We start from the raw sequence: 27,191 nt of genomic DNA, 5'->3' as shown, positions 1-27,191 counted from the left end.
CGAGAACAAGGCTGATCCCAACTGTGTTTATTGCCTCCCCATCATTGGTGACCATATAAAGATTTCTCAAAGAATTCGAAATTGCCCCCACCTTCTCCGCCCACCCCAAGCTTCTCCAGCTCTTTCTCTCCTTCCTCCTTTAGGATGTAACACTGTTGGAGATCCCACCCCTGGAATTAGAAGTTAAACCAAGGCTGTCTGCTCTTTCAAGGGTAGCACAGCACTGCCTCCATGAAGAGTAGGCAGGTTCTCCATGGTTTCTTGGCCAAGTTTGATCTCTAAAAGCACATGACTAAAACATTTGATCTGCTTATGTTTTTGAGCTGTTGTGCCTCCTACCGTTCAACCAATGTGACTATATCTCAAGCAGAAATACTTAATTGACAGCAAAATTGTTGAGAATGTTTAAGTCATGTCACGGACTATAATGCTCAAGTCTTTCCCCGACGTCTGGGAGGCCGTTACTTATTCTTTAGTTCTTTCACAAAAACGTCGCATTGTCATTCTCATTGCCTCAAGATGTTAAACTCTCCTCAGTCTTGCCTTCAGTAACTTTTTTCCTCCCCCACTTTGTACCTATTCAGTTTCCACTTCCCCATGTGAAGTGTGGAGCATTCTTGTATTAGGATGTAATCTGTTGTCCCTGTGGGATACCTCTGTTAACAAGCATAGCCACCGAGGTCTGCAGCAACACACAACTTGTATGCACTTGTTCAAAATCTTCAATAATGCAGCTTGTCAGCTAAATGTGTTTTTATATTCTTGGCTGTACCTGGAACAGATAGTGCAGAGTGATAATTACCGCGGGTGTACATCACTGCTCTGGAACTAATTCTTTTCCCCTTTGGAAATAGGAAGGAAGATGGAGGCCCTTTATCATCAAGCCCATCCCATCCTCGCTGATGAAGCCGTTGTTGGTGTTTGTCAATCCCAAGAGTGGGGGAAATCAGGTGCGTGCTTCCTTGGTCAGACAGAGCAGTTCACGCGGTATTGGTCACAGAAGCAAAGGAAGGAATACAGTGGATATTCCCAGATAAAAATGTCCTGTGCAACTTTATAGCAGTGTCCATTGGAATCAGCTGTGGAGCCATTGCTTGACTGTTTCTACCTTTTTTCCTCTTTTATTTTTTTCCCTTTCTTTCTAATCTTGTGTGTAAATATAATTTGGGTTCAGAAAATGCTGCGTCAAAACCTGTAGATGATAGGAAAGAAGAGCTTGCACACTCTCAAGGTACTCACTGTGCTGCTACAATTGGTCTTTATGCTTGTAAAATCAGGAAGGGCAGAAAAGAAAAGAAAATCTGCATCGGTTCCTGCTATCACACACAAATTGCACGTGGGTTATGCTTCTGGCAGTTGAATACCCTGACAGTAATCGGCTCCAAGTTCTCGGGGCAGAGTGGTCACTGGGAAACAGGTGGGGATTTGCAGGGAGTTGTTGTTGAAACAGAATCCCATATGAGCCATCACCTAAGGGTAAAATGGAGAGAGATTAGTCCTGGCATACAAATGAATGTAAAAGAGAAAATGAGATTTGCACTGACTTGGCTGAGCTCTCCAGCCACCACTTTAGGTTCCTTCCCAATCTCGTGAAGTCTTAACCGCACAACTGAAATGGAAATAGAATGACTGTCATCGAGGGAAGCATGTAGTTAGCTGTGTATTGTAGTCTTGCTTTAGAGGTCTTATGTTGTCACAAGAAGGGCCTTACCATTCTCTATATGGTCACCCTTGGGTTTCAGTAAATTTGTTGGACTCCCAGTTCCTCGCTCTGCCTGATGCCGCACTGTCCCCTACAGCACTGCATTCCATAGTTCACATTTATGGCATTTGGCATTGTCCTGCCACAAAGCAGATCTTAACAGGTTCAAGTTGGTAAAGCAAATCCATATGTGCGTAAATTCCAATTTATTCAAATACTGTAGTTTTAATGGTCACAACCAAACGTGTAGTATTGACCAACAATTTATTTCATTTATTCCATTCATTTGCAGGGGGCGAAGATCATCCAATCATTCATGTGGTATCTGAATCCAAGACAAGTGTTTGACATGTGTCAGGGAAGTCCAAAGGATGCGTAAGTACAGGGCAAGCATTCAAGTTTCAAGGTCTCGAATGGGAGCAAGGTGGGAGTATTTGTGGTGGAGGGTGGTGAAGGGGAAATCGTTTTACTCACCAGCAAAGTATGAGCACTAATGGGGATTGGTCATAAAAACAGCAGCTTGACTATGGGCAGAGGTATTATTTTAAATGGGGAAAAAGCCCACTTCAGTTAGGTTCTTAGGTAAAACTTTTCTTCAAGGTTTTCCCCAAGGCATTCTCTCCCTTAATGTTGGCTAGAAGTAGTTTGTTTTATGCCACATCTGTGCCCGAGGTGACTGGCACTCAGATCCATAGAAAGAATGAGCAATACACAATCATCCTCCCTCCATAGCCCTTTCTCCCTTCTGTGTTAGAGATTCACATGGTTTCTTCTCAGAATTGTCATGCCTGCACAAGTGTGGTCTGCTTTAGAGGGGGAGAGGGAGGGCAACACCAGTCTGTGTGCCATCATTTATCGGCGAGGTGGCTCCCTTGTGCTGGGTTAACTTTTGTATGCAAGTATTAACACATTAGGAGAAGATCATCTAAGAACTCCAGCATAATTATTAGATGCTGGAAGTAGATGGGGCTGTGTGATCCTAAATGCTGATGTAATTGCTGAAACTAAAAGAGATCTGTCTTCAGTTCAGCTTTGTTGAACAAAGGATGATCCATTGTTTGTAAGTTATATAAAATATGCTATACTGATCCAGTTACAAATGTATAAAGGTGGAGAAAGGTTATCGGACTGTAATGTTTGAAATTACCTGGTAAGACTAAGATGAATGTAACCCAACTCATTCATAAGTAGAGCAGAGCTGAGGAATTTTCTGCTGGTGCTTATCTAAGCTCCTTTAGATGGCGCTCGAGTTGCAGCTTCTAGGGGTTTGTGCCAGCAGTCTCCAATGAGGTTTTCCACTGTGTTTAAACCCAAGAGGTGAATCTGTGATCACTACTCTCTGGACTAATGAGTTATTGCTTTCTTCAACGTTTGTGTTGGTTTTTTTTTATGTAACTCTTGCTTTGCTCTTTGCAGGTTGGAACTATACCGAAAGGTACAGAATTTACGAATTTTGGCCTGTGGAGGTGATGGCACTGTAAGTGTTTCTGCTCAAGATACTCGCTCACTTTCTTTATTTTGTGAATTAGTCACTTAAAATCTAAAATGACATTATTCCTGTGATTCAGTTCACAGAGTTTCCATTTGGTATTGATTCCAGGATGATTAAGTGAATGTTGCGGCTGTGTCAATGTCACTTTTATTTTGTGTGTATTCTGGTTAAACCTTAGGAAGACTGATGTCGTCATTTGTAATTTCCACTATGTAATCCGTTCCCCGGTCACTGACTCCAAGACCCTTCTCTCTTTCAAGCTTGCTGTATCCTTGGTGTTCCAATCAATCTTGAGCTCAGTTTCTGGCCACATGTCCTCTCCATTCTAATCAGCACCCATTCCCACCTCCATGACACTAGTAATGTCTTCTTCCTCATTATGCAACCACTCATTGCTTTCTGTTCCTCTACCAATCTCTTTTGTCTCGCTCTGCTCTCCCATGACTACCACTGCCTAGGGGCCAGGATCTAGCAATTCCTTGCTAAAGCTACCCGACTCTCCCACCTCCCGTGTTTCTCCAACCTTCCATAAATCCATACCTACACTGAGCTCCTAGTGCAACTTGGGCATCTGACACCCATTGGGCTGAAGAGGTGGACAAATCGCCGAGACACGATAGCCTGCACCCAAGGGTTTTAAAGGAAGTGGCTGCAAACTTAGTGGACCCATTGGTTGAAATATTTCAAAACTTGCAAAGTTTCAGGAGGGTACCAGAAGATTGGAAAACAACCAGTGCGATTTCCCCATTCAAGAAGGGAGGAAGACAGAAGACTGGGAACTATAGGCCACCTGGTTTAACATCTGTTGTTGGCTAGATGCTGGAGTCAATAAACAAAGACAAAATAACTAATCGTTTCGGAAAGCTGAACGTAATCAAACCTGGTCAATGTGGTTTTATGAAAGGTAAATCACGTTTGACACATTGCTCCAATCCTTTGAGGATGTGACAGGGAGAGGGGAACCTGTAGATGTAGTGTATTTAGATTTCCAAAAGGCATTTGACAAGGTGCCACATAAGAGGCTCCTGCGTTAATTAAGAGCCCAAGGTATTGGAGGAAGTGTGTTAGCATGGACTTAAAAACTGGCTTTCACATCGAAAACAAAGAGTAGGATTAAATGGGTCATTTTCAGGCTGGAGGGACGTACCTAGTGGAGTATCCCAGGGATTGGTTCTTGGCCCTCCATTTTTTTTTTACCATTTACATTAATGACCTGGAGGAAGGAATGAAATGTAATGTAACGTTTCCAAGTTTGCTGATGATACGAAAATAGGTGCAAAGGCATGTTGTGAAGCAACCACTGTGATTCTGCAATGAGATATAGATATGTTGGGTGATTGGGTGAAACCCTGAAAAATGGATTTATAGAGGGAAAGTGCGAGGTTATGCACTTCGGTAAGAAGAATCAAAAGGCAGATCATTATCTAAATGGATTGAGACTACAAATGAGTACCAAGAGACCGAGTTGTTTTAGTGCACAAATCACAAAATGTTAGCAGGTAGGAACAACAAGTAGTTAAAAAGGCAAACAGCATGTTGGCCTTTATTGCAAAGGGGTTGGAGTTTAAGAATAGGTAAGTATTGTGCAGGTTGTTGATGAAGCCACACCTGAAATGAAAGAGTTGTCCTATTAAGAGATTCTGGAAGGTTTGGCTCTGTATTCCTTGGAGTTTAGAAGACTTGAGGGCTGACTTTATTCAAACATACAAGATCCTCAGGGGGCTTGACAGGGTAGATGTTGGGATGTTTTCACTTGTAGGAGAGTTATGAACAGGGGGACATAGCTACAAAATAAGAGGACGGTCATTTAAAACTGAGGTATGCAAACATTTCTTCTGAAGGTAGTGAACCTCTGTAATTCTCTGCCCCTGGGGGTGGTGGAGGCCGGATCATTTGATATATTTAAGGTGGAGGTAGATAAGTATTTAAAAGATTGAGAATTTGAAGGTTATGGGGAACCGGCATAGAGGAGGGGTTAAGGACAATATAGATTAGCCATGGCCACTTTGGTGGGGCAGGCTTGAGGGGCCTGGTGGCCCATTCCTGCTCCTATTTCGTTATAGAGTCACCTGTCCCACAGTATCTGCAGGACTTTCCACACCGACCACTGCCTGATGGATGTGGTCAAATGTGTTTACTTGGAAGAACTCTTCCACGACGGACAGGTAGTGCAGCAACGTCCAGCTGACTTGGGATGTTGCACAGTAGAGGGGCCAGGCCCATCTTCTGCAACACCAGGGAGGGATAGTAGAACGTCAGCACGTAGTGACACTTTGTGCCCACGTACTTTAGGTCCACACACCAACTCATACAGCCACACACAAAGGTAGTGATAAGGCTGAGCGCAGCGTTGGTTGCACTTTTGCCCCCATTCTCAGGGGACTTGTGCAGCGTGACCCTTCGGACTCACTCTATCTTGGACCTCTAGATAAACTGGAAGATGTCCCAGGTGATTACCGAGACGGAGGAGCGAGGAACAGGCCACACCTGCGCCAAGTACAGCAGCCCTGAGAGCACATCGCACCTGATGACCAAGTTCTTCCCAATTATTGACAGAGAATGCCGTCTCCACAAACCCAATTTTTGTTTTACCTTCCCAATCCGCTCCAGGAAATTCTTGTTGCACACCTCAGCCCCTCCTAGCTAGATCCCCAGCACCTTCGGGTAGTCAGACCTGACGGTGAGGATACATTGGATCGGTCGGGCCAGTTACCGAAGAGCATGGCCTCGCTCTTCCTGCGGTTGACTGTGGCTCCAGACGCCCAACTCAAACTGGTCGCAGATGCTGATCAATCTGTGAACTGACCGTGGATCTGGGCAGAAGACGGCGACATCGTCCACGTTCAGGGTGGCTTTGACTTATGTGCCTCCGCTGCCTGGCAATATCACCCCTCTTATGCTCTCGTCCTTCCTGATGGATTCGGCAAAGGGTTCTATGCAGCACACAAACAAGACGGGGAGAGTGGACAACCCTGCCTGACTCCAGCTTTGATGGGGAGACTATCTGTCTCCCGTGGAAACCAGCTTACGGACAGTTCTTGGGAACGGAAATCTTACACTGCCCAGGAACTGCCTGTACCAGCATTATCATGGATTAACCACCACGTTATAATGAATGATGCAAATTTTGACTAAATAGATACAGGGATTGCAATGTTATCTTTGATTGGGGCAGAGTTAAAATAATCCATTGATCCTGCAAGTGTGGATGAGATGCATTTTGTAAATAGCCAGGTGGATGCTTTATTTAATTTGAATTTCCCTTTTCTGGTAGGTGGGTTGGATTCTTTCCATTTTGGATCAATTACAGCTGAACCCTCCGCCTCCTGTTGCTGTACTTCCTCTGGGAACAGGAAATGATCTTGCCAGGACCCTAAACTGGGGCGGGGTGAGTGTGATAAAGTAGCATGGAAGTCGAATGACTATTTTAGTTAACCAAATTCTGAGAAATATCTAATTGCTGCACGGGAATTTCCTACATTCACTTCAGTTTTGTTTTTGATGGAATAGAGTTGCTTACTTTTGTCCACTATCTGCCATTCAGCACGTGCTGCAACTTGTTGCCGCTGGAGCTGGTTGCTCTCTTGAATTCATTTGTGGTTGCACCCACTCACATCTAAAGGTATAACTTTCAGTCAGTTACTGAAAGCTCCAATGACATTGTCAGATGTTATCTGCAGACCCCCAGCCAGGGGCTCCATATTGGCACACCACAAGATATCTGGGTATTACACTCTGGGGAGGAGAATGTACACAAGAACTGCAGAGATCGGATGGCAAGGAATTCTGTGGCTCAGCTTCTTCCTGCTATTTGTGTCTCACATAGATTTAGAGCTGATGGAATCTCAGGAAGAAAGACGGGAAAGAATTTACTTCTGAATAGTTTTCTTGCTGGTTAATATGATGAATGAACAGTGGGGTAGAGATTCCTCTGGCTGCCCAGTCCACAGCCTGCTTGATGTGTAGTCTCGTTAAAATTATTCCATCAGAATATCACACAAACAAGGTATGAGCTAGGATAGTTGACAGACACCCAGAGCTATATTATTGCATTTAATGCTTTTGCCCAGGCTGAAATTCTATCACAAGATCTCAATGATGACAATGTAAAGTTAGTCCAGACCAATTTATTAAACTTAACGTTTTATTCTGTTCTTTCACGGGATGGGGATGTCACTGGCGAGTTTAGCGTTTATTATCGGCCCCTAACTTCCCCTAAACTGGGCCATTTCAGAGGGCAGTTAGAAGTCAATCACATGCTGTGGGTCTGGGGTCCCTCATGGGCCAGGCTGCATGAGGATATCACACTTCCTTCCCTTAAAGGTATTGGTGAATAAGGTGGGGGTTTGTGACAGTCTGGTAGATTCATGGTGTCCAATATAAGCTTTTGATTCCAGATTATTCAATTTAAACTCCAGCTGTCAGGGTAGGTTTCAAGCACTTGTTTCCAGGTCAGTAGTTCTGGATACCCATCCAATAACAACAATTCCCTGAGCTCAGAGGTCTGCTTGGCATGAGCTCTTTGTTCCGAGTTATCTTTAGAGGTGACCATTGCTGAAGAAAAAAAAAATCTCAAAAGAATTATAATTAACCCCTCCTGTTAACGTCCTGGATTCCAGTTTACATGGGCAAGAGGAGTTTATTAATACCAAAATCTATTTCTGTCTTGGATTGAAGGTTACACAGGCAAGCGTTCATTTATACCTCATAATCTCTTTCTGTCATGGGTCCAGGGATATACAGATGAGCCAGTTTCCAAGATCCTGTCCCACGTGGAAGATGGAAACATTGTGCAGCTGGACCGATGGAATCTGTGTGTGGAAAGAAACGCAGATGCAGTCCCAGATGAGCGCGATGAAACAGCAGCTGAAAAGGTCAGTATGTGAGGGTCTTGGCTGTTGAGTGTTTAGGGCTGTCACAGAAGTGATGCATTCCACGTGTGCTCAGTGATAGTACCCTGACAATGCTCGGTGTGTGAGCACCAGCCAGCTAACACCCTACACCGACAGCCATTTGCCACACTAAAATTCTCGACCTTCTGTCATTCCTTCTTCAAGCAGAGAAAACCTACAGGTTCCATCTGATGTAGAAGCTCAGGTAACACGCTGAATAGCTGGTCTCTTTTCAGCTCTGTAGAAGGTAGTGTCACTGTTACTAAAGAGGTAGTGATGAGCAAACTAGTGGGCCTAAAGGTAGACAAGTCCCCCGGTTCTGATGGGATGCATTCCAGGTTACCGAAAGAAATGGTGGAAGTTATAGTAGAGGCATTTGTGATAATTTACCAAAATTCTCGGGACTCCGGGCAGGTCCCAGCGGATTGGAAGACAGCGAACGTCATGCCACTGTTTAAAAAAGGATGTTGGCAAAAGGCAGGAAACTTATAGTCCATTTAGCTTAACGTCTGTAGTCAGGAAAATGCTTGAAGCTATCATTAAGGAAGAAATAGCAAGGCATCTAGATAGAAGTGGTTCCATCAGGCAGACACAGCATGGATTCAGGAAGGGCAGGTCCTGTTTGGCAAACTCACTGGAGTTCTTTAATTATTATTCAATTAATATTTGGTAATGTGGAAATGGCTGAGGCTTTGAACGACTATTGCGTGTCAGTCTTCATGGTGGAGGACACGCTAACATGCCAAAGAGAGATTTATGGATGCAATGGGAGGTGAGAACCTTGATACAATTGCTGTCACTAAAGAGGTAGTGCTGAGAAAGCTGGTGGGCCAAAAGGTAGATAAGTCCCCTGGTCCTGATGGAATACATCCCAGGCTACTGAAAGAAACAGTGGAAGTTATAGTAGAGGCGTTTGTGATAATTTACCAAAGTTCTCTGGACAGGTCCCGGCAGATTGGAAGACAGTAAATGTCACGCCACTGTTTTTAAAAGAAAGCTGCAAACAGAAGGCAGGTAACTATAGGCCGGTTCGCTTCACATTTGTAGTCAGGAAAATGCTTGAAGCTATCATTAAGGAAGAAATAGCGAGACAACTGGACAGAAATAGTTCCATCAGACAGACACAGCATGGATTCAGGAAGGACAGGTCCTGTTTGACAAACTTACTGGAGTTCTTTGAAGATATAATGAGCGCAGTGGATAGAGAGGAACAGGTGGATGTTGTATACTTGGATTTCCAGAAGATGTTCGATAAGGTGCCGCATAAAAGACTTATCCATAAGATAAGGATGCATGGAGTTGGGGGTAATGTATTAGCACGGATAGAGGATTGGTTAAGCAATAGAAGGCAGAGAGTTGGGATAAATGGGTGTTTCTCCGGTCGGCGATCAGCAGTGAGTGGGGTACTGCAGGGGTTGGTGCTGGGCCTGCAAATGTTCACGATATACATTAACGATTTGGAAGAGGGAACCGAGTGTAGTGTATCTAAGTTTGCTGATGACACTAAATTGAGTGGAAAAGTAACTTGTGCAGAGGATGCGGAGAGTCTGCAGAGAGATATAAATAGGTTAAGTGAGTGGGCAAGGGTCTGGCAGATGGAGTACAATGTTGGTAAATCCAGGGTCATCCACTTTGGAAGGAAAAATAGAAGATCAGATTATTATTTAAATGGTGAAAGATTGCAGCACGCTGTTGTGCAGAGGGACTTGGGAGTGCTTGTGCATGAATCGCAAACGGTTGGTTTGCAGGTGCAACAGGTGATCAAGAAGGCAAATAGAATGTTGGCCTTCATTGCTGGAGGGATTGAATTTAAGAGCAGGGAGGTTATAAGGTACAGATGAGGTCACACCTGGAGTACTGTGTGCAGTTCTGGTCTCCTTACTTGAGGAAAGATATGCTGGCTTTGGAGGTGGTGCAGAGGAGGTTCACCAAGTTGATTCTGGAGATGAGGGGGTTAGCCTATGAGGAGAGACTGAGACACCTAGGACTAGACTCGTTGGAATTCAGAAGAATGAGAGGGGATCTTATAGAAACATATAAAATTATGAAAGGGATAGATAACATAGAGGCAGAAAGATTGTTTCCACTGGTAGGTGAGACTAGAACTAAGGGACATGGCCTCAAGAATCGGGGGAATAGATTTAGGACGGTGATGAGGAGAAACTGCTTTTCCCAGAGATTGGTGAATCTGTGGAATTCTCTGCCCAGGGAACCAGTAGAGGCTACCTCATTAAATATATTAGATTTTTGCATAGCAGGGGAATTCAGAGTTATGGGGAAAAGGCAGCTGGGTGATCTGAGTGCATGGCCAGATCAGCCGTGAACTTATTGAATGGCAGAACAGGCTCGATGGGCCAGATGGCCTACTCCTCCTTCTATTTCTTATGTTGTTATGTCGTGTTTATAAAACATCTTTCACAAACTGAGCCACTTGGAAGGTACAAATATATGCCCAGTGCACCTTATGGTTAGGGTGCAGTAAAACCTAAATGAAATGCAATAAAACTTCTAAGTAAGTGACTGGGCATTGCAGATTTTCTGAGCCTGTGGAGGCTGGGCTCGGAGGTGGGTGCGGGTCGGTAGCCATATACCCAAGTAGGCTTGTGTTATAGCCGGGGGGGGGGGGGTTTGGGTGGCTGTTAGGGACGTGAGCAGTGAAGTTCTGCAGGTCATTTGGTAGCTGATGAGGAATGGATCTGGAGCAGCATCTGAGGGGTTGGATCAGGGACCTGTATCAAGGGTGGTGATTGGAACCAGCATTTTCAATGGGGACGGATTGCAGGTTGCAGGTTGGGTGGACTAGAGATGGGATGGGGGGTGGTAGGGTGGGGTGGGAGTTGCCGGGAATATAGAAAACAGGAGCTGGCCAATTGGCCTTTCTCAGCAGCTGATCATCCAAATTTGGTACTCTGTTCCTGCTTTCTCCCTGTATTCCTTGATCGCTTCAGCCTTTGGAACTATATTTAACTCCTTGAATAAATCTCATGGCTTTGTCTCAACTGCCTTCTGTGGTAGATAAATCCAAGAGTTTGCAACTCTGTGGTGGAAAAAATCTTTCCTCATTTCAGTCCTAAATGACTTACCCAGTATCCTTGGGCTGTGACTCCTAGTTTTTGGACCTCCTGCATCATCAGGAACAAACTTCTGGTATCTAGTCTGTCCGGTCCCATTAGGATTTTGTAAGTTTCAATGAGGTCTCCTCCTATTCTTCTAAACTCCAGCAAATATAACCCAATCGTCTCAATCTCTCTTCATACGTTAGTCCTGCTGTCCAGGAGTGGGTATGTGGGAGGTTGGTACAAGGCACTTGTTGAAGGGGTGGTGATGGTAGGGTGTCTTGGTCTGGACTCTGCCCTGTGAAGAGGAAAATTGTCCGGGAGTGCCCAGTGATGGGAGCTCCCAAGCCAAGTTACTCTGCAATGTTCCAAGAGGAGAGCTGGTTGGGGGATGATATCATCCCAAGCGATCTGGATTCAAAAATCACATCAAGGATGCCAAAGGTGATTCGCACAAATAAGTATCCACATTATGTGAGATGTCTCGAGGAATGTTTTTTTTTAATCACAATTGTGTAATCATTAAAATTGATCTTCAGTTGTAGAATGCTGAAAATAACAATATTATATAGTTGAAAGTTAGGCCAAATGACAGAGTAACATAGGGTACAACGAAGTCACCGCTGTTCTTACCTCCTTGTCACCCATGTGGCACCTCCAAATTAAACTCTGTTGCTCCTGTTCTCTGCTGTACCACAAGTGCTCACTGACTCCACCCCACAATATGCCCGACTCATTTCCTGTTACCCTAGTAACCTTCACATTTTGAGCATTTCCAAATGCTTGTTCTTGTGAACAGATCCCTTTGTTCATACTCCTTTGGTCTGCATGTCGTGCTTCTCCACCCACAGTAGTTGTCACTACCCACTTCCTCTTCACTGGAGTCCAAACCTTTGACTAACTCTTCTCACTGAGTCCTGGTTAATGATCAAGGATCTCCTCTCTGCAGGTACCTTTGTTATTTTAAAGACCTCACACGGGGAACCTCTTGGCCTTCTCTTTTCTTGAGAAAAGAGCCATCCTGTTCAGCTTTTGCTGATGGTCATAACCCTCCTTTCAACGTTATTGGTACTGTTTCCAGAGTTTCTACATTGCCTCCTAGGATGGAGCCGAGAGCTATATTCAACCATCTAAAATGAGTAAAGGACATTGTTGCTGGGTGTGTGTTATTCTCTGCATGGCCGGTTGGTTCTGTGAGTTGTTTTCTGCCCCGGGACGAGTCGCCAGGTGTCGGAGCAGGTTTCAGAGTGGGGCATCTTATTTTTGTTTCGTCATTCTCATTGGAGAAGGACAGTGTCTACTGCATCCTGTCATTCACTTAACCTACCCCAGGAGCATACCACATTGATACACTAGCCATCAATACTGCTTTAATCCTACCTAAGGTTATTTTCAGCATGCATTATTGCCCTCCGACTGGTCCATTAGACAGGTTTCTATTCACGGTAGCACTCTGCTTTTTCATGAAGATCCATTTGCCTCTTTCTTCACAGCTTCCACTCGATGTCTTCAACAACTACTTCAGCCTTGGCTTTGATGCTCATGTGACTCTCGAGTTTCACGAGTCCAGAGGTATGTTGATGTGAGAACCATTCCTTGGAACCCCAGAGGTGGATTTTTATTTGTTCCCATAATAGTTCCTAGCTCCAAACCTTAGTCAATATCTTGGAAAATGATTTAGTCTAAACCACATTAAAAAGGGAGACCATTTCATGCTGGTGTTGTGACTTCCATCTTGTGTGCTACCTGAGGTGGAGGCCACTTGCATGAAACCTGTGTGCAGTTACTCCTCAACAGTTAACGGTTGATCAGGATGAAGTAAGTGCACTTATTTAGAATCCCCATTGCTACTTGTTGACTGTATTCTTCCCGTGACATCTTCAGCCTGGCACTTCCTTCTCTGTCTTCCCCCAACTGCAGCTACAGCAGTGTGAACCTTGTATGACCACACAGGTCCAAGATGACATGCTGCCTTTCAAGCACAATTATTGCAACAAATGCTAGCCTTGGCTGCTTAATGTTGTTAGTTTGAGACCTTTTCTCTATTCCTTTAGTTCTTAAATAGTCAGTTTTCTGTTGGCCATATTTTCCAACCTGTGTTAATATTTTAACCTGTTGACATTATTGAACTCTGGAAACATCACTAGAGTAGACCTGATCTCTGCTCTTGTTTGAATGAGATCTTCACACCCATGGGTTTGGGATGACACATGCATGTACGCATACAGCTCACTTAATGCCAAAGTTATCGCATTAACTTTCCTTCGTTAGATCAAATAGTAGCAATTGTTAGGATTGGAACCCGGGAGTCCTCATGATGGAGGGGTTGACTAGATGTCAGATTAAAGTAAAAGATTTAGACAGCCTCAATTTCAATGCAGAATTGGTTCTGGCTTTTGTTTTTAAAGGAGCAATATTTATTTTTAGCCAGAATTGCTGATTGCTCATGCACATGCTGGTAAATGGGGAATGATGGACATGCTCATTGCTGAGTGACGGGTTGAGTGATTTGCATTTCATTTTTATTGTAAGCTGTCACTGATGTTTAATTTCCTGTTTCAGAGGCCAAACCAGAGAAATTTAGCAGTCGATTTTGGAATAAAATGTTCTATGCTGGGGTAAGTGGCAAGAATAGCTCAACTTAGGCCCGTGGCTGTTGAATTTGCAGTGGTAAGATATGCACTGCCAAGCATTTAAGCCAACTATTTCATTGTGTTTCTCATTGTGGCTCTTCCCTGCAGCAATGCCCAGGGAAGGCTCGGCACTGACAGAGGCAGTAGATGGGTGCGGAGAGATATTTGGAGGAGGAGAACAGCAGAGGTGGATGAAAAGTGGGAAGGGATGACGGGAGTATTTTTGCATGTAATTCATGGAGGGTTCGGTGCACAATGGTAGCCTCCTCGTTAAGAGTATCTATGTGCTCAATGGGATTGAAGTGTGCATAAAATTTGTCAAGGCATCAGGTCCAGAGAATTGGCATTGGGTCCCTGGAGAGCGAAGCCAAGGCAGGAGCCAGAAAAGAGGTTATACCATTCTGAACCACTTAATGGATCTCTTGGTGGTTGAAATGGTGTTAGTTTGGACCTGGGAGTGGGGTTGTTTTCCCAGGAATCTATATGAGCTCCAGCTAAGGTGGTTGAAGGAAGAGAAAATTCACTCTAAATATATTGTTAATAAGCTCTGCAAAGTTTTATTCTTGATTATGTTGATGGAACCTGCCATTTTCTCTTCCAGTGCTGCTCACCCAATGTAACTGTGTCACTCTCTTCTGTTATCTAGACGGCAGTTTCAGATTTCTTAACGGGAAGTTCCAAAGATTTAGCCAAGCACATTAAAGTGGTGGTAAGTGCCTGGAATTTTGCTCAGAAAACTCAAGGCTATGAACCATGCCCCATTATTCTAGAACATTTTGTTTCATCCCTTCAGTACTCTATGAGTATGTATATTGCATTAGTGTAACCTGCAAGGATCTTTGTCCACCCCCAGCGATCTTCTAGAACCTGTGTCACATCTCAGTGATCTGTACAGATCTGGTCATATCTCCAGTAATGTATGAGGATCCATGTCACATTCCCAGTAAACTGAGGGCCCACGTCACAGCCACAGTGTACCATTCTCTGATAGAAGTCGGCCATTCATCCCCTTGTGCCTGTTCTATCATTTAATAGGTCCATAACTGATATATACCTTACCTAGCCTTAGCAGCTCTTGGAAAAAAGGAATTAATTGTGAGAAGAAATGCTTTTGAATATCACCTTTAAACAATCTAACTCTAGCTTTAAGGCTAATACCCCATGGTATTGCACTCAAATCCTTTGGGTATTTAAGGACTAAGTTGAGCATGAAAAGCTCAGAAGGGAGTTGAATGTGAAAGGTGAAATATGGCAACAGTGAGAATATAAAAGGAAACTAAAAAGTCTCCTATTGGTAAGGAGACTAAAGAACCAAAATGGAGATGGCACTGAGGTGGAAGGCACAGCTGAGGTACTGTCTGAGTACTTGGCATCATCTTTTCAAGGAACAAGATATAGGCCGAAGTCAAACCAAGTTGAGTTTATTGTCATAAGCACAAGTACATGTATGCACAGGCGCAATGAAAAACTTGCTTGCAGCACCATTCACAACAAAACCATAAATTAAACAAAAATTATACACAATTTTTACAAGAAAGAACACAATTAGAACTAAAAAAAAAGTCCATCATGGTGCAAAGTGATCATCGTGTTGCTAAACTGCAGTGATTAGGGTTTTGCTGGTTGGTTCAAGAACCGAATGGCCGAAGGAAAGTAGCTGTTCTTGAAGCTGTCTAAGAAAAGATAAGTTAGGTGCTGGATGAGGTAAAAATTGATGAAGAGGCAGTCCTACACAGGCTGATTGTATTTCAAGTAGCCACAATTTTTCAGTCATCAGAAGGTACAGAATGGCTGTTAGACGACTGAAGAATTGCAAATGGCTCCTCAGCTTAATTAAAACTGAGTAAAGATAAGCCCAGCAATTATAGGCCTGCCAGCTTAATGCCGGAAGTGAGTATCTCTTAGAAACAATAATCCACGGCAAAAGTAACAGTCACTTCAAGAAAGATGGATCAATTAATGGAAGCCAGCACGGATTTGCAAAAGGCAAATTGAAAGCTGATAATGAAAATGAAGTTTCTCGAGGACAGGATGATCAGGGCACTTCTAGGTGACAGTTGATGAAGTGCCACATGAGAGGATTATTAGCAGGGTTGAAGCCTGTCAGATAAAAGGGGCTGTAGTGCATGGATAAGAACTTCACATAATGACAGAAAGCAGTACTAGCATACGGTTATTAATCAGACTAATTTTTGGAGGTACCCAGTGATATTGTCCACGATCGATACTGGAACACCTTTTCCCAACATAAATTAATAACCTGGATTTGGGACGTGGGGAACAATGAGTGAGATGACGATAGATTTCAAGAGGATGTAGACAGGCAGATGGAGTGTGAGGACAATTGAGAAGTAGGATTTAATGTAGAAAAGTGATACATTATAGTATTAAGAATGAGGAGGGACAAAATAATGGGCACACTTCTAATGTGGGTGGTTGAACAGAGAGACCCAAGTGTGCATTTGGATAAATCTTCAAAGATGCGAAGTGGGTTGAAAAAGTGGTTAAAAAACACTTTGATCCTGGGATTCATAGCAGAGGCACAATTAAGAAAGTTATGATGAACCTTTATAAAATATTGATTCAGCCACAAATGACATTTTGGCAATTCAAGTACTCACCCAGAAGCTGTTTAAATGTTGTGAGTCTCTGCCTCCGTCACCTTCTCAGGCACTGTGTTCCAGATTGCAACCAGCCTCTGGGTGAAAAAAGTCTTCCTCAGCTCCCCTCTAAACCTCCTCCTCCTCACCTTAAACCTATGACTTCTGGTCTTAGACATCGCTACCATGGAGAAGCTTTCTTTTTGCTATCTTCCCTATCTATGCCTTTTATCATTTTGTATGTCTCTATTATGATCCTCCCTGCTCTCTGGAAAACAAACCCAACCCATCTAGTCTCTCCTCATAACTGAAATGTTCCATCCCAGGCAACATCCTGGTGAATCTCCTCTGCACCCTTCCCAGTGCAATCATGTCCTTTCTACAATGTGGCGACCAGAATTGTGCACAATATTCCAGCTTTGGCCTAACCAATATCTTGTAATGTTGTACCAACACTTCCCTACTCTTATACTCTACACTCCAGCTAATGAATGCAAGCATCCTGGATACCTTCTTCATCACTGTATCTACCTGTGCTGCCACTTTCAGGGATGTTTGGGCTCATACACCAAGGTCTCTGTGCCTCAATACTCCCTAGGGCCCTACCATTCATGGGAAAGGTCCTGCCCTTGTTAGGCATTACCTGCCATTGGTCTGCCCAACTTACCAGCTGATTAATATCATTCTGTGGATCAGCTGTTGAATCTCTGCAACCTTCTGTTCTTCGCTATGTATTAACAGCAGGAAAAGACCGAAAGACCACACCAGTTCCGGCATTCGTGGCTGATCCTGAGCCTCGTTCACTTTTCTGCTCAGTCCCCTATTCCTTCGATTCCCTTAGTGACCAAAGTTCCATCAAAGTCAGCCTGGAGTGTCTCAACATGGTGTGCTGCCCTGTGTCGAGAATGCCAATGAGATACAGTGCTCAGCTTAGAGAAATCTCTCATCCTGATCCTAAGTGGTGGACCCCTTATCCTGAGTCTATCTCACCATCATCAGCAAACAAATGTGTAATTGTTTTGGCATGAGTGTGAAAAGCTAAAGCCCTACTACAGACCCCTTGGGAAGCAGCTCTGCTCACAGTTTACTGATTTAAATACATACATTTCTTCTGTCTGCCTCCCCTATTCTAAGATTGTTCACCAATTTCTTAAAGAAGCCCAGAGGTCCCCTCTAGTTCAAAGCACACTAACTTTTTACTAAGTCTGGTATATGGATTGATAGAAGCTGCTCTAGTTGAAAGTAATGTGCTTTTCTGAAGTGTATTTTATTAATGTCTTTAAATTGTGTTTTATTCATGGTTGTGGTTAACACTTGTTGAGATAGCAGTACACAAGCATTGAAATATGACAAGCGGTTTGAGGGGTTGGTGGAGGTGATTGCATTTTTTTTCATGACCACTGGCCTTTAGTAATTTCTCTATTTGGGCCGTTAAATGTTCCTGACTGAAATTTCTGTAGTGGTCCAGTTAGATTCATCACGTAGAAAATGCTGCAGGTCTTTGAACCGGTTCATAAGCATCACCTTTGTCCTGTTCTTTGTTCCCAACAGTGTGATGGGACGGACCTGACGTCAAAGATTCAGGACTTAAAACTACAGTGCATCGTCTTTCTGAACATTCCAAGGTAAGATTTCACTTTGTCTCTGATCACCACTGCGTTAACTTGCCTTGTTTGTCAGTCACACTGTAATGTCAGTGAATCAGAGGATGCTTAGATATTTCGTCCCCAGTTTGAAAAGTCTGTTTCTTTGACCCTCCCACTCTCAGCATTGGGCCTGGACTCGAGCCTGTCCCAGACTAGCCGAACGATTATCATAGTCATTTTTGATGTTATCCTATGAGCCTTGGTCATCGGAAGAGCTGGTTCGGCAGGATAGCAAATCCATGAAACTTTGGATGTCAAGGGCTGGATAAAGAACAAAAATGAAACAAATGACATGTACAGAGATCTGAGAACAGGAGTAGAAAATGTAGGTGGGTACTTCAAAAGAAGTTAGGAGAATGAAGAGGGACCACAAAATATCACTGGCGGACAAGGTCGAGGCAAATCCCTAAGTATGTTATAAGAATGTTAAGAGCAAGAGGGTAACCAGGGAAAGAGTAGGGCCTACTGAGGGCTAAAATGGCGGTCTGTACACGGAGCCAGACGAAGTAGGTTTTAATGAAAACGAGAAGTACATTTTACTTGAAGAATTTAGGGAGGGGGAATGGTGAAATTCATGAACATGCTATTGTTAAACTGGACATAAAAAATGAACGGTACAGCCCTGGGAAATACTGAGGGACAGATGGACCTTGGTGTACAAGTCCAAGGATCCCTGAAGCAGCACAGGTACATAAGATTGTGAAGAAGATAAACAGGATATTTGTCTTCATAGAATGTAAGAGCAGTGTGGTTACATTACAACTTTATAAAACATTGGTAAGGCCATGGCTGGAGCAGTGTGGACAGTTCTGGTTACCACACTACAATGAGGATATGATCGCACTGGAGAGGGTGATGAGGAGGTTCAGCAGGATTTTGCATGGGGTGGAGTGTTTCAGTTAAGAGGGGAAACTAGATAAGACTGAGTTTGTTTTCCTTAGAGCAAGGAGGCTTATGAGAGACCTGATAGAGGTATACAAAACTATGAGGGGCTTGGAAAGGTTAGATAATAGGAAGCTTCTTCTCTTGGCAGAGGTATCTAAAATTAGAGGACATAGGTTTAGAGGGGATTGGAGGAAGAATTTTTTCACCCAGAGGGTGGTTGGAATCTGGAATGCACTGCCTAAGTGGGTGGTGGAGACTCTCACAACATTTAAGGAGTATCTAGGCAGCCACTTGAATCACCAATGCGTAGAAGGCTACAAACTAAGTGCTGTTTGTTGGTATTAGTCCAGATAGCTGCTTGATGGTCAGTATGGATGAGGTGGGCCAAAGGGCCTGTTTCTGAGCTGCATGAGTCTCTAAGATAGTTGATCTCCAACAACTATGGCCGCCTTTGTTTGAAGTGTAGCAAGTGGAGAGGTTTCCCTTTAATTCCCATCGACCAGTTTTACCTTGATTCAAGATTTGGCCAAATGTTCCCTTGATATCAAAGGCAGTGTTTTTTTTCTTCCTTGTTGCTAAAATTCAACTTTGATTTTGACAAACTCCATTATACATGTTTGGACCACTTAGCTAAACAGTCTTGACAAAACCTTATTGGTCTCTCAATGGACTTGCTGGCTCCTTGCTATGATTGAGGGTAGACCCAAAGGCAATGATTGGCTGTACAGCTGTAAAATGTGCATTTTATAAAATCGTTCCAGGTACTGTGCAGGCACTGTGCCATGGGGGAATCCAGGTGAACATCATGACTTTGAGCCACAGCGCCATGACGACGGGTGCATCGAGGTGATTGGCTTCACCATGGCGTCATTGGTATGTCTCCGTTGCTTTGAGTCTTTGGACCTTCCTGTGCTGATTGTGGTTTAAAATTGAAATTTTGCCGTTGTTTATGTTTACTGGTTAATAACGAACATTAGGGACAGGGGGAGGCTGTTCTGCCATTCTGTTTGGTCAGGATTGATCTGCACCTCAACTCTCTGTCCTTGCTTCCTATTAGTGTTATGCAACAATGTGTTGCACGTGGGAAGCATTTAGTGCTCGATGTATGACCATAGGTTTTACAGTTGTTCTGATTCCCTGAATTGCTCTGAATCCTGGTTCCTGCTCAGATTTCTGAGCATCTTCACTCTGCCAGACAGTAATTTAATTCCGAGTTTGAGGGCTGCCTGCTTGTTTGACAATGGATCCACCGCTCAACCTGAGGCGCTGAAAGTGAATGCAGCCTCAGTTAAAGGAAAATGAAACTTGATGCTGATGGTTACGCTTGTCTTTGTATTGAATTGGCTTTCCTCCATCTCTGTTGTAACCAAGGCTGCTCTGCAAGTTGGCGGACACGGGGAACGTCTCAACCAGTGCCGTGAGGTGACGCTAACGACATACAAGTCGATTCCAATGCAGGTTGATGGGGAGCCATGCAAGCTTGCACCGTCCATCATTCGGATCTCATTGCGGAACCAGGCGAACATGGTCCAAAAGACCAAGAGGAGGACATCCATTCCCCTGCTCAATGAGTGAGTACTGATGAACCATTCAAGAACTTGCATTGATGCTCAGTGAGTGAGGACTAATGGACCATTTAAGAACTTGCATTGAACTTAAAAACCAAAGCGGTTTCAATAGTTTATCATGTGATATTTGTGGTTCTTATCAGGGAAGCCTGAGATCCTAATTTTTTCCTCTTAACTAATTTTGTTCTTGTACATGGTGGTACTTGCATGTATTTTTTCACTGAAGCAAGATTGTTAGAATGAGTAAGAATGTCCCATGAAAAATGATCGAGCTTTTGATCCACAAGGGCTTTTTCTGTCACTACAATTGCTGTGTAAAGCCATTATGGGAACAACCAGATCTTAAGAATCTCACCCATGACATCAGGTTTCTTGAATACTGCAGTTCTGTCTGATGATGACATCTTTTAGATATGATACACAAAGCTCATTCATTGTAGAATTGTGAGCATAATAGAGTACTACAAAACACTACGCCTTGTAAAATATTTGTCCAGAGCACAATGGTACCCTAAGGAAGTATTCATTTGGAATTGGGTTTCAAATTACAAGCCATAGGTTCTATTGGGATTCCAGCTTCAACCAGTAGATCTGCAGGCCTTTAATAACCTTGCAGCTTCTGCCTTGACTTATCTTAAATTAGTTCCCTGGCGATCACAAGTGTTTGTTGTTGCAGTCAGTTGAAAACAGTGGAATGAATTAGATGTTATTCCATTTTCTAGGAATTAGTCCCGGTGAGAATCTTCCTAAAAGTAGATGGCTGCTTGGATGTTGGGAAAGTAACATGTAAATCAAGTTGTGCAGTTAAGTCCATGTACAGAGTTTTCTGTTGGAAAACCTTCCTGAAATCCATAACTGATTATTTAGTGTGTTTAGTTTTGGCACATTGATTTAGCCATGACCGACAACATCATAACCAGTGTGAAGAGCCTGAAAGTCATCAGGTAACAATATAAATAGATATCAGTTGACAGTGAGGGACATGGCTTGAATTTGCTAGCAAGGGTATTTGTTGTTAGGGTCAGAGATATGGCAGTCATTGTTTGCTCATCAATATGTTCATCATTCTTCACACCATTGGTTAATTGGGGAAAAAATCCAAAGTGTTTTGGAAGGGTGGACCATTTTGCTTCTCTTACCTGTTCTCCATTTAACCTATCGAAAACATACATATATTAATGAAGCTGCTCTTGTAAATGTAAATTGGTGACAAAAAATTCACAATTCTTTGGAGTAAAGATTATTGATGTGTTTTGCATAGATGAATGAATTGTGTGCTGAGATTAATAATTGATATTTCTGAATACTTAATGGGGTTAAATTTGAGGTGACTATTTATCAGGAAATGATTAAATGCAACACAAACCATCAAAAAAGTGTCAGCAGCATGGATTGGCTGTTAAATGCCAGGGATTGATTGAGACAAGTGCTCTTTAATGCTGCACCTCGCACAATGACCGGGACTGTCACTCATTGCAACTGAAGAGAGAACAGCACCGATAGTTAAAGGAAGCAGCCGATTTGTGCATGTGTGATGTGTGTGTGTGGTGTGCATGCGCGCTTGCTCAGTGTGTGCTTGCGTGTATGTGTGTTTGTCTTAACTCTGTGCAAGGAGGAGTAAGATCTGTATTTGCTAGCAAGGGTATTTGTTGTTAGGGTCAGAGATATGGCAGTCATTGTTTGCTCATCAATATGTTCATCATTCTTCAAACCATTGGTTAATTGGGGAAAAAATCCAAAGTGTTTTGGAAGGGTGGACCATTTTGCTTCTCTTACCTGTTCTCCATTTAACCTATCGAAAACATACATATATTAATGAAGCTGCTCTTGTAAATGTAAATTGGTGACAAAAAATTCACAATTCTTTGGAGTGAAGATTATTGATGTGTTTTGCATAGATGAATGAATTGTGTGCTGAGATTAATAATTGATATTTCTGAATACTTAATGGGGTTAAATTTGAGGTGACTATTTATCAGGAAATGATTAAATGCAACACAAACCATCAAAAAAGTGTCAGCAGCATGGATTGGCTGTTAAATGCCAGGGATTGATTGAGACAAGTGCTCTTTAATGCTGCACCTCGCACAATGACCGGGACTGTCACTCATTGCAACTGAAGAGAAAACAGCACCGATAGTTAAAGGAAGCAGCCGATTTGTGCATGTGTGATGTGTGTGTGTGGTGTGCATGCGCGCTTGCTCAGTGTGTGCTTGCGTGTATGTGTGTTTGTCTTAACTCTGCGCAAGGAGGAGTAAGATCTGTATGCTCGACCCACTGAGTTCCTTCAGCAGATTGTTTTTATTTGTCTATGACTTATTATGTTGTTCCAATTTCATGGTGTAATGCAAGAATACTTAGTCAATCCTCATGAACTTTACATGGACAGGGGTGGGATTGACAAGTCCTCTCCAAGATAGTGAGAAAACATCACAATACTTCAGACAAGGCAACATTATTTCCAGGTCATTAGAATTTCTACATTTGGCTGTTTGAGTGTAAGCTTTGACTTTATTCCATAAAAACGATTTATTTTCTGCTTCAGTCAGCAGATGATATCCGAACGTCTGAAGATCTGTGTGAATCGGATTAGCATGCACGACTACGAAGCCCTGCATTACGACAAGGAGAAGCTGAAGGAAGCCTGTAAGTGGCCAGATCGATGGGACAGGGCTTGCTGTATACTCCTTCCCTGGTATAAAAAGACGTGCTATGTAGAGTACCTTTCATAACCCAAAGCGCTCCACAGATAACGAAATATTATCAGCAAGCGTGGCAGCCAGCTTCTGCGTAGTGAGGTCCCACAAGAAGCAATGGTTTAATAAAATATGTTTAGTGATGTTAGATAGGGAATAACTTTTACTCAAGGCCACTTCCAATTGTAATTCTCTATTGATTGAGCATATTTAGTGTACCCATTTCACTCTGCATCAGGGTTTTACACCCCTTATGTTTGTCTCACTGCTCTATTGCAATTTAAAGGAAGGTTCAGTGCGATTGGCTCTGACAAATTTTTAAGTATTTCTCGGAAAGGATATGACTACAATGGTATGAATACTGTAATCATGAGAGAAGTGGTGCCAAGGTTGTTCTTGCTCTGGTCCAGTAGATGGTTGCTACAGAGACTATAAACATCCACAAACATCTTATGTAATCAGAAGATGCACACAATCTCATATCAGACTTTACTGATCAAGGACGGTATACAGTAGGATTTTGTTTACCAGTCCAGTCTAAGCAAAACAGCCTTTTGTTCATTTTGACAGGAAAATAATGGTCAAGGGTGAATGTTTTTATTCTGTTTAAGCAAAAACTTCTTTGTTACTTTAGAGGTCCGTGGATCTGTTCTCACCCACTTTGTTAATGAAGTGGGGAGGAGGGTGTTTAACAGACAATGAGAGTAAGTTTAAAAAATAGATGTATTTTTAAGAAGTTTGCTAAATAGCCACTGGGTGGCAGCATTGGGTAATGATGAATGCTTGTGACAATCTCCAGACAAGGTTTCAGACTCATCCCACCCTGCACTGTATTTAGTGCTGGGACTGTCCTGTGTTTGTAGCTACACCCGCTGAATTACAGGATTTGCCCTGTATTTGTAATAGTAGCCACTGCATTACAGAAACTGTCCTATGTTTGTAACAACTGCACAGTATTACAAGTATTAATGTATTTGTAACCACACCCAGCATATTAAAGGCTCAACCTTGTAGTTGTTACCCACACCCAATGCATTACAGGCACGATCCACAATTACATACACTGTTTGTATCCACACCCTGTGTGTTACAGGCACTGCCTTGTCTTTGTAACCACACCCATTGCATGACAAGCTGTGTTTGTTTCACACCCAAGTTTATTACAGGCACTGTTCTGTGCTTGTAACTGCATCCACTATTACATGCATTCTTATATGTTCATTACACACCCTGTGCATCACAGGCACTGTCATGTGTTTGTAACCACATCCACAATCACCAGTACAATCCTGTGTTAGATACTGCACATAAAATCACTGTCTTGTATTTGTAACAGCTCCTGTGACATTGTATGTACTATCACCTGATGGTGCAGAGCCCTGACTACCGGTTGGGTCCGCTGTTCGGCTTTGCCTGGTGTGGATAGAGAACTCTAGAAGCGCAACATTATTCAGATCTGGTAATGAACAGTAGCAATTGGTTGAGTGTCATAAGTTTACAGCAGCACAGAGACTGAAGAACCATAAAGAGAGATATTAATTTCAACATCAGATAGCAAAAAAGTATTGAAAACCCCCCGTTGGGTATAATCTGATATTAATTTTTCCAGTGGTGCTGCTGAGGCAGGGTCCACATGTTACAAGGATGAAAATTGGTAACTAGTTTATTAATGTCACATGTACCCCAAGTGAAAAACTTTGTTTTGCATGCCATCCATACAGATTTCAAAACATCAGTACATTGAGGTTGTATAAGGGAAAAGCAAAACAGAATGCAGTATATAGTGTTACAATTACAAAGCAAATGCAGTGCAGGTAGAGAATAAAGGGCAAGGGCCATGATGAGGTAGATCATGAGATCGAGAGTTCATCTTTATTCTACAAGATGTCCGTTCAAGAGTCTTATAACAGTAGAATCCTTGAACCTGGCGGTGCATGTTTTCAAGCTTTTTGTTTCTTCTTCCTGATGGAGGGGGAGACAAGAGAATGTCTGGGGTTGGAGGGGTCTTTGGTTACGTTGGCTGCCTTCCTGAGGCAACACGAAGTTTAGACAGAGTCCATGGAGGGGAGGCTTGTTTATGTGATGGACTGAACTGTGTCCACAATTCTCTGCAATTTCTTGTGGTCTTGGGCAGAGCAGCTGCCATGCCAAGCTGTGATGCATCCAGATAGGATGCTTTCTTATGGTGCATCTATAAAAATTGGTGAGGGTCATCAGGGACATGCTGAATTTCCTTCTGAGGAAGTGGAGGCGCTGGCGTGCTTTCTTGGCCATGGTGTAAAAAGCCACAAATAATTAAGAGCTTCTGAGTAGATGAGCTACTGATAATGATGGGATGTGGTCATTGTGTCAAGGGAGTTGTTGGAGAGCACTTACACCTCCCCATCTCTGAAACTCCTCCACTTTCTCGGTTATCGAGATTTGTAATTTTTAAAGAAATCTCCTGGTTTGTGCGAAAGTCTTTGCCCACCTCAGTGGTAGCAGCATTCGCCTGAGGAGAGCACACCGTTCAGTGCTTGACATATCTGCTGCGCCTCTCAGTATGAGGCTCTGGAATTCAGGAGTTAATAAGCCTGAGCTTGTCATAAGGACTGAGCTACCACACCAGGACCAGTTCCTTTGATCTGAGAGCTTTAGGGCAGACCTGGTCAGCTGTATTTATGGGTCAATAATAAAAAAATACCACTGCAGCCAGTCTGACTGAACTTCTGTCAAGAGCAGACAGGAGCTGTTTGGTTTAGACCAAAATGTGTTTGTGTTGAAAAAGTTGATTTGTGACAGTGTTCAGCTTGAGGATTTAGTGGAGCAGGAGCGGTGTGTTTATGTTGTTACTGAGGGGTAATTTACTCCACTTTGGCCTTTACCGCTGGGTCCTTTGAGACTAAATTCCTTGCCCACAAGGTGGAGGAGGGGAAATATGTGGAAATACTTGCCAGCGGATTTGGAAAGTAGCTTGAAATTAAATAATGTTTTCTGGCGTGCAAGTTGTACCCGAGTATAAGTCACAGTCGTTTACATTGGTCATAATCACCTGATAGTACCATTACACCCATGTTATATTTTTCTCTGTATATTGATATAAATGAAAAACCTGATTTCACAAATGAGCAAAACCAATGACGGCCTTTTCTGCATTGGTTCCATTTTTTACCTTGTGTCACCAGCAACCTGCACCCCCCGACCAAGTTCAAAAATGAGTGCCAGATTGTGTGTGAATAAGAAGAGGCTGGAAATCTCTCATAAAGGGCTGACTACTCAATAGGCAGGGGTAGCAGCAAGCCCCTGTTCACAGGGGTATGAAGACTTGCTTCCTGCGGTTCAGAATGGGACTAGGTTCTGATATTAACTGTTGTAATTTACTCAGACAAATTTTATTTGTTTCTTGATAATGGAAAAATTACTTTCATGATATTATGGTATAACATACTGGTGACAAGCAACATATTTCCACTTTCACCTTGGTGAGGGACAATATATAAAGCTGCTGTCCTGGGAGGTAAAGTGTATTGGCACTTCACCCTGGTAAGGTGCAAAGTATTTCCTATCCTACTCTGGTGGATACAGTATTTGTCACCTGCCCTGGTAAGGTACAAAATATTGACCTGCTCATTCTGATGACATTGTGTCCAGATGATGTGCAGTATGTTGGCATCTTGCCCTGGTGAGGGGCAGTATTTGAACTGTTTTGATGGGGGGGGGGGCTGTCTGTTGCCCCCCCCCTGCATTGGGAAGGGGCAGTCTGTTGAGCCCCTTTGTGGAAGGGCAGCCTGTTGACACTCAGCACTAGTGGTGATGCAATCTATTTGCACTCTGCACTAGTCTGTTAACTCCCCGCATCATCGTAGAGAAATTGTCCACAATATGGTTTTTAAGACATTGGTCCCTTGGCCTAGAGGAGGTTGCACGTGGAGGTTCGCAGGAGGTGAAGACCAACTGGGAGCAGCCCGGTGTGTAGAAGGTCCCGATTTAGGTGTGCATTCTTGCTGTGGGTGACAGTTGTCAAGGGTAGCTGGCTGATAGG

General features: G+C 43.1%; 1 protein-coding gene across 1 annotated transcript in view; it reads left to right on the top strand.

Annotated features, from left to right (window-relative positions):
* Positions 1-27,191, top strand: part of dgkza (diacylglycerol kinase, zeta a) — a 405,283-nt gene that overhangs the window by 219,266 nt on the left and 158,826 nt on the right. Inside the window, exons 11-22 of the mRNA XM_052029707.1 lie at positions 855-950; positions 1,995-2,077; positions 3,119-3,179; positions 6,469-6,582; positions 7,928-8,068; positions 12,636-12,714; positions 13,705-13,760; positions 14,422-14,484; positions 17,927-18,000; positions 19,668-19,779; positions 20,278-20,477; positions 23,020-23,120. Coding sequence (XP_051885667.1) covers positions 855-950; positions 1,995-2,077; positions 3,119-3,179; positions 6,469-6,582; positions 7,928-8,068; positions 12,636-12,714; positions 13,705-13,760; positions 14,422-14,484; positions 17,927-18,000; positions 19,668-19,779; positions 20,278-20,477; positions 23,020-23,120 — 1,180 coding nt within the window. The remainder of the gene's footprint in view (positions 1-854; positions 951-1,994; positions 2,078-3,118; positions 3,180-6,468; positions 6,583-7,927; positions 8,069-12,635; positions 12,715-13,704; positions 13,761-14,421; positions 14,485-17,926; positions 18,001-19,667; positions 19,780-20,277; positions 20,478-23,019; positions 23,121-27,191) is intronic.

Source organism: Pristis pectinata, chromosome 14, assembly GCF_009764475.1.
Source record: "Pristis pectinata isolate sPriPec2 chromosome 14, sPriPec2.1.pri, whole genome shotgun sequence".
NCBI classification, from domain to species: domain Eukaryota; kingdom Metazoa; phylum Chordata; class Chondrichthyes; order Rhinopristiformes; family Pristidae; genus Pristis; species Pristis pectinata.
This window is presented reverse-complemented; position numbering and strand designations above follow the sequence as displayed.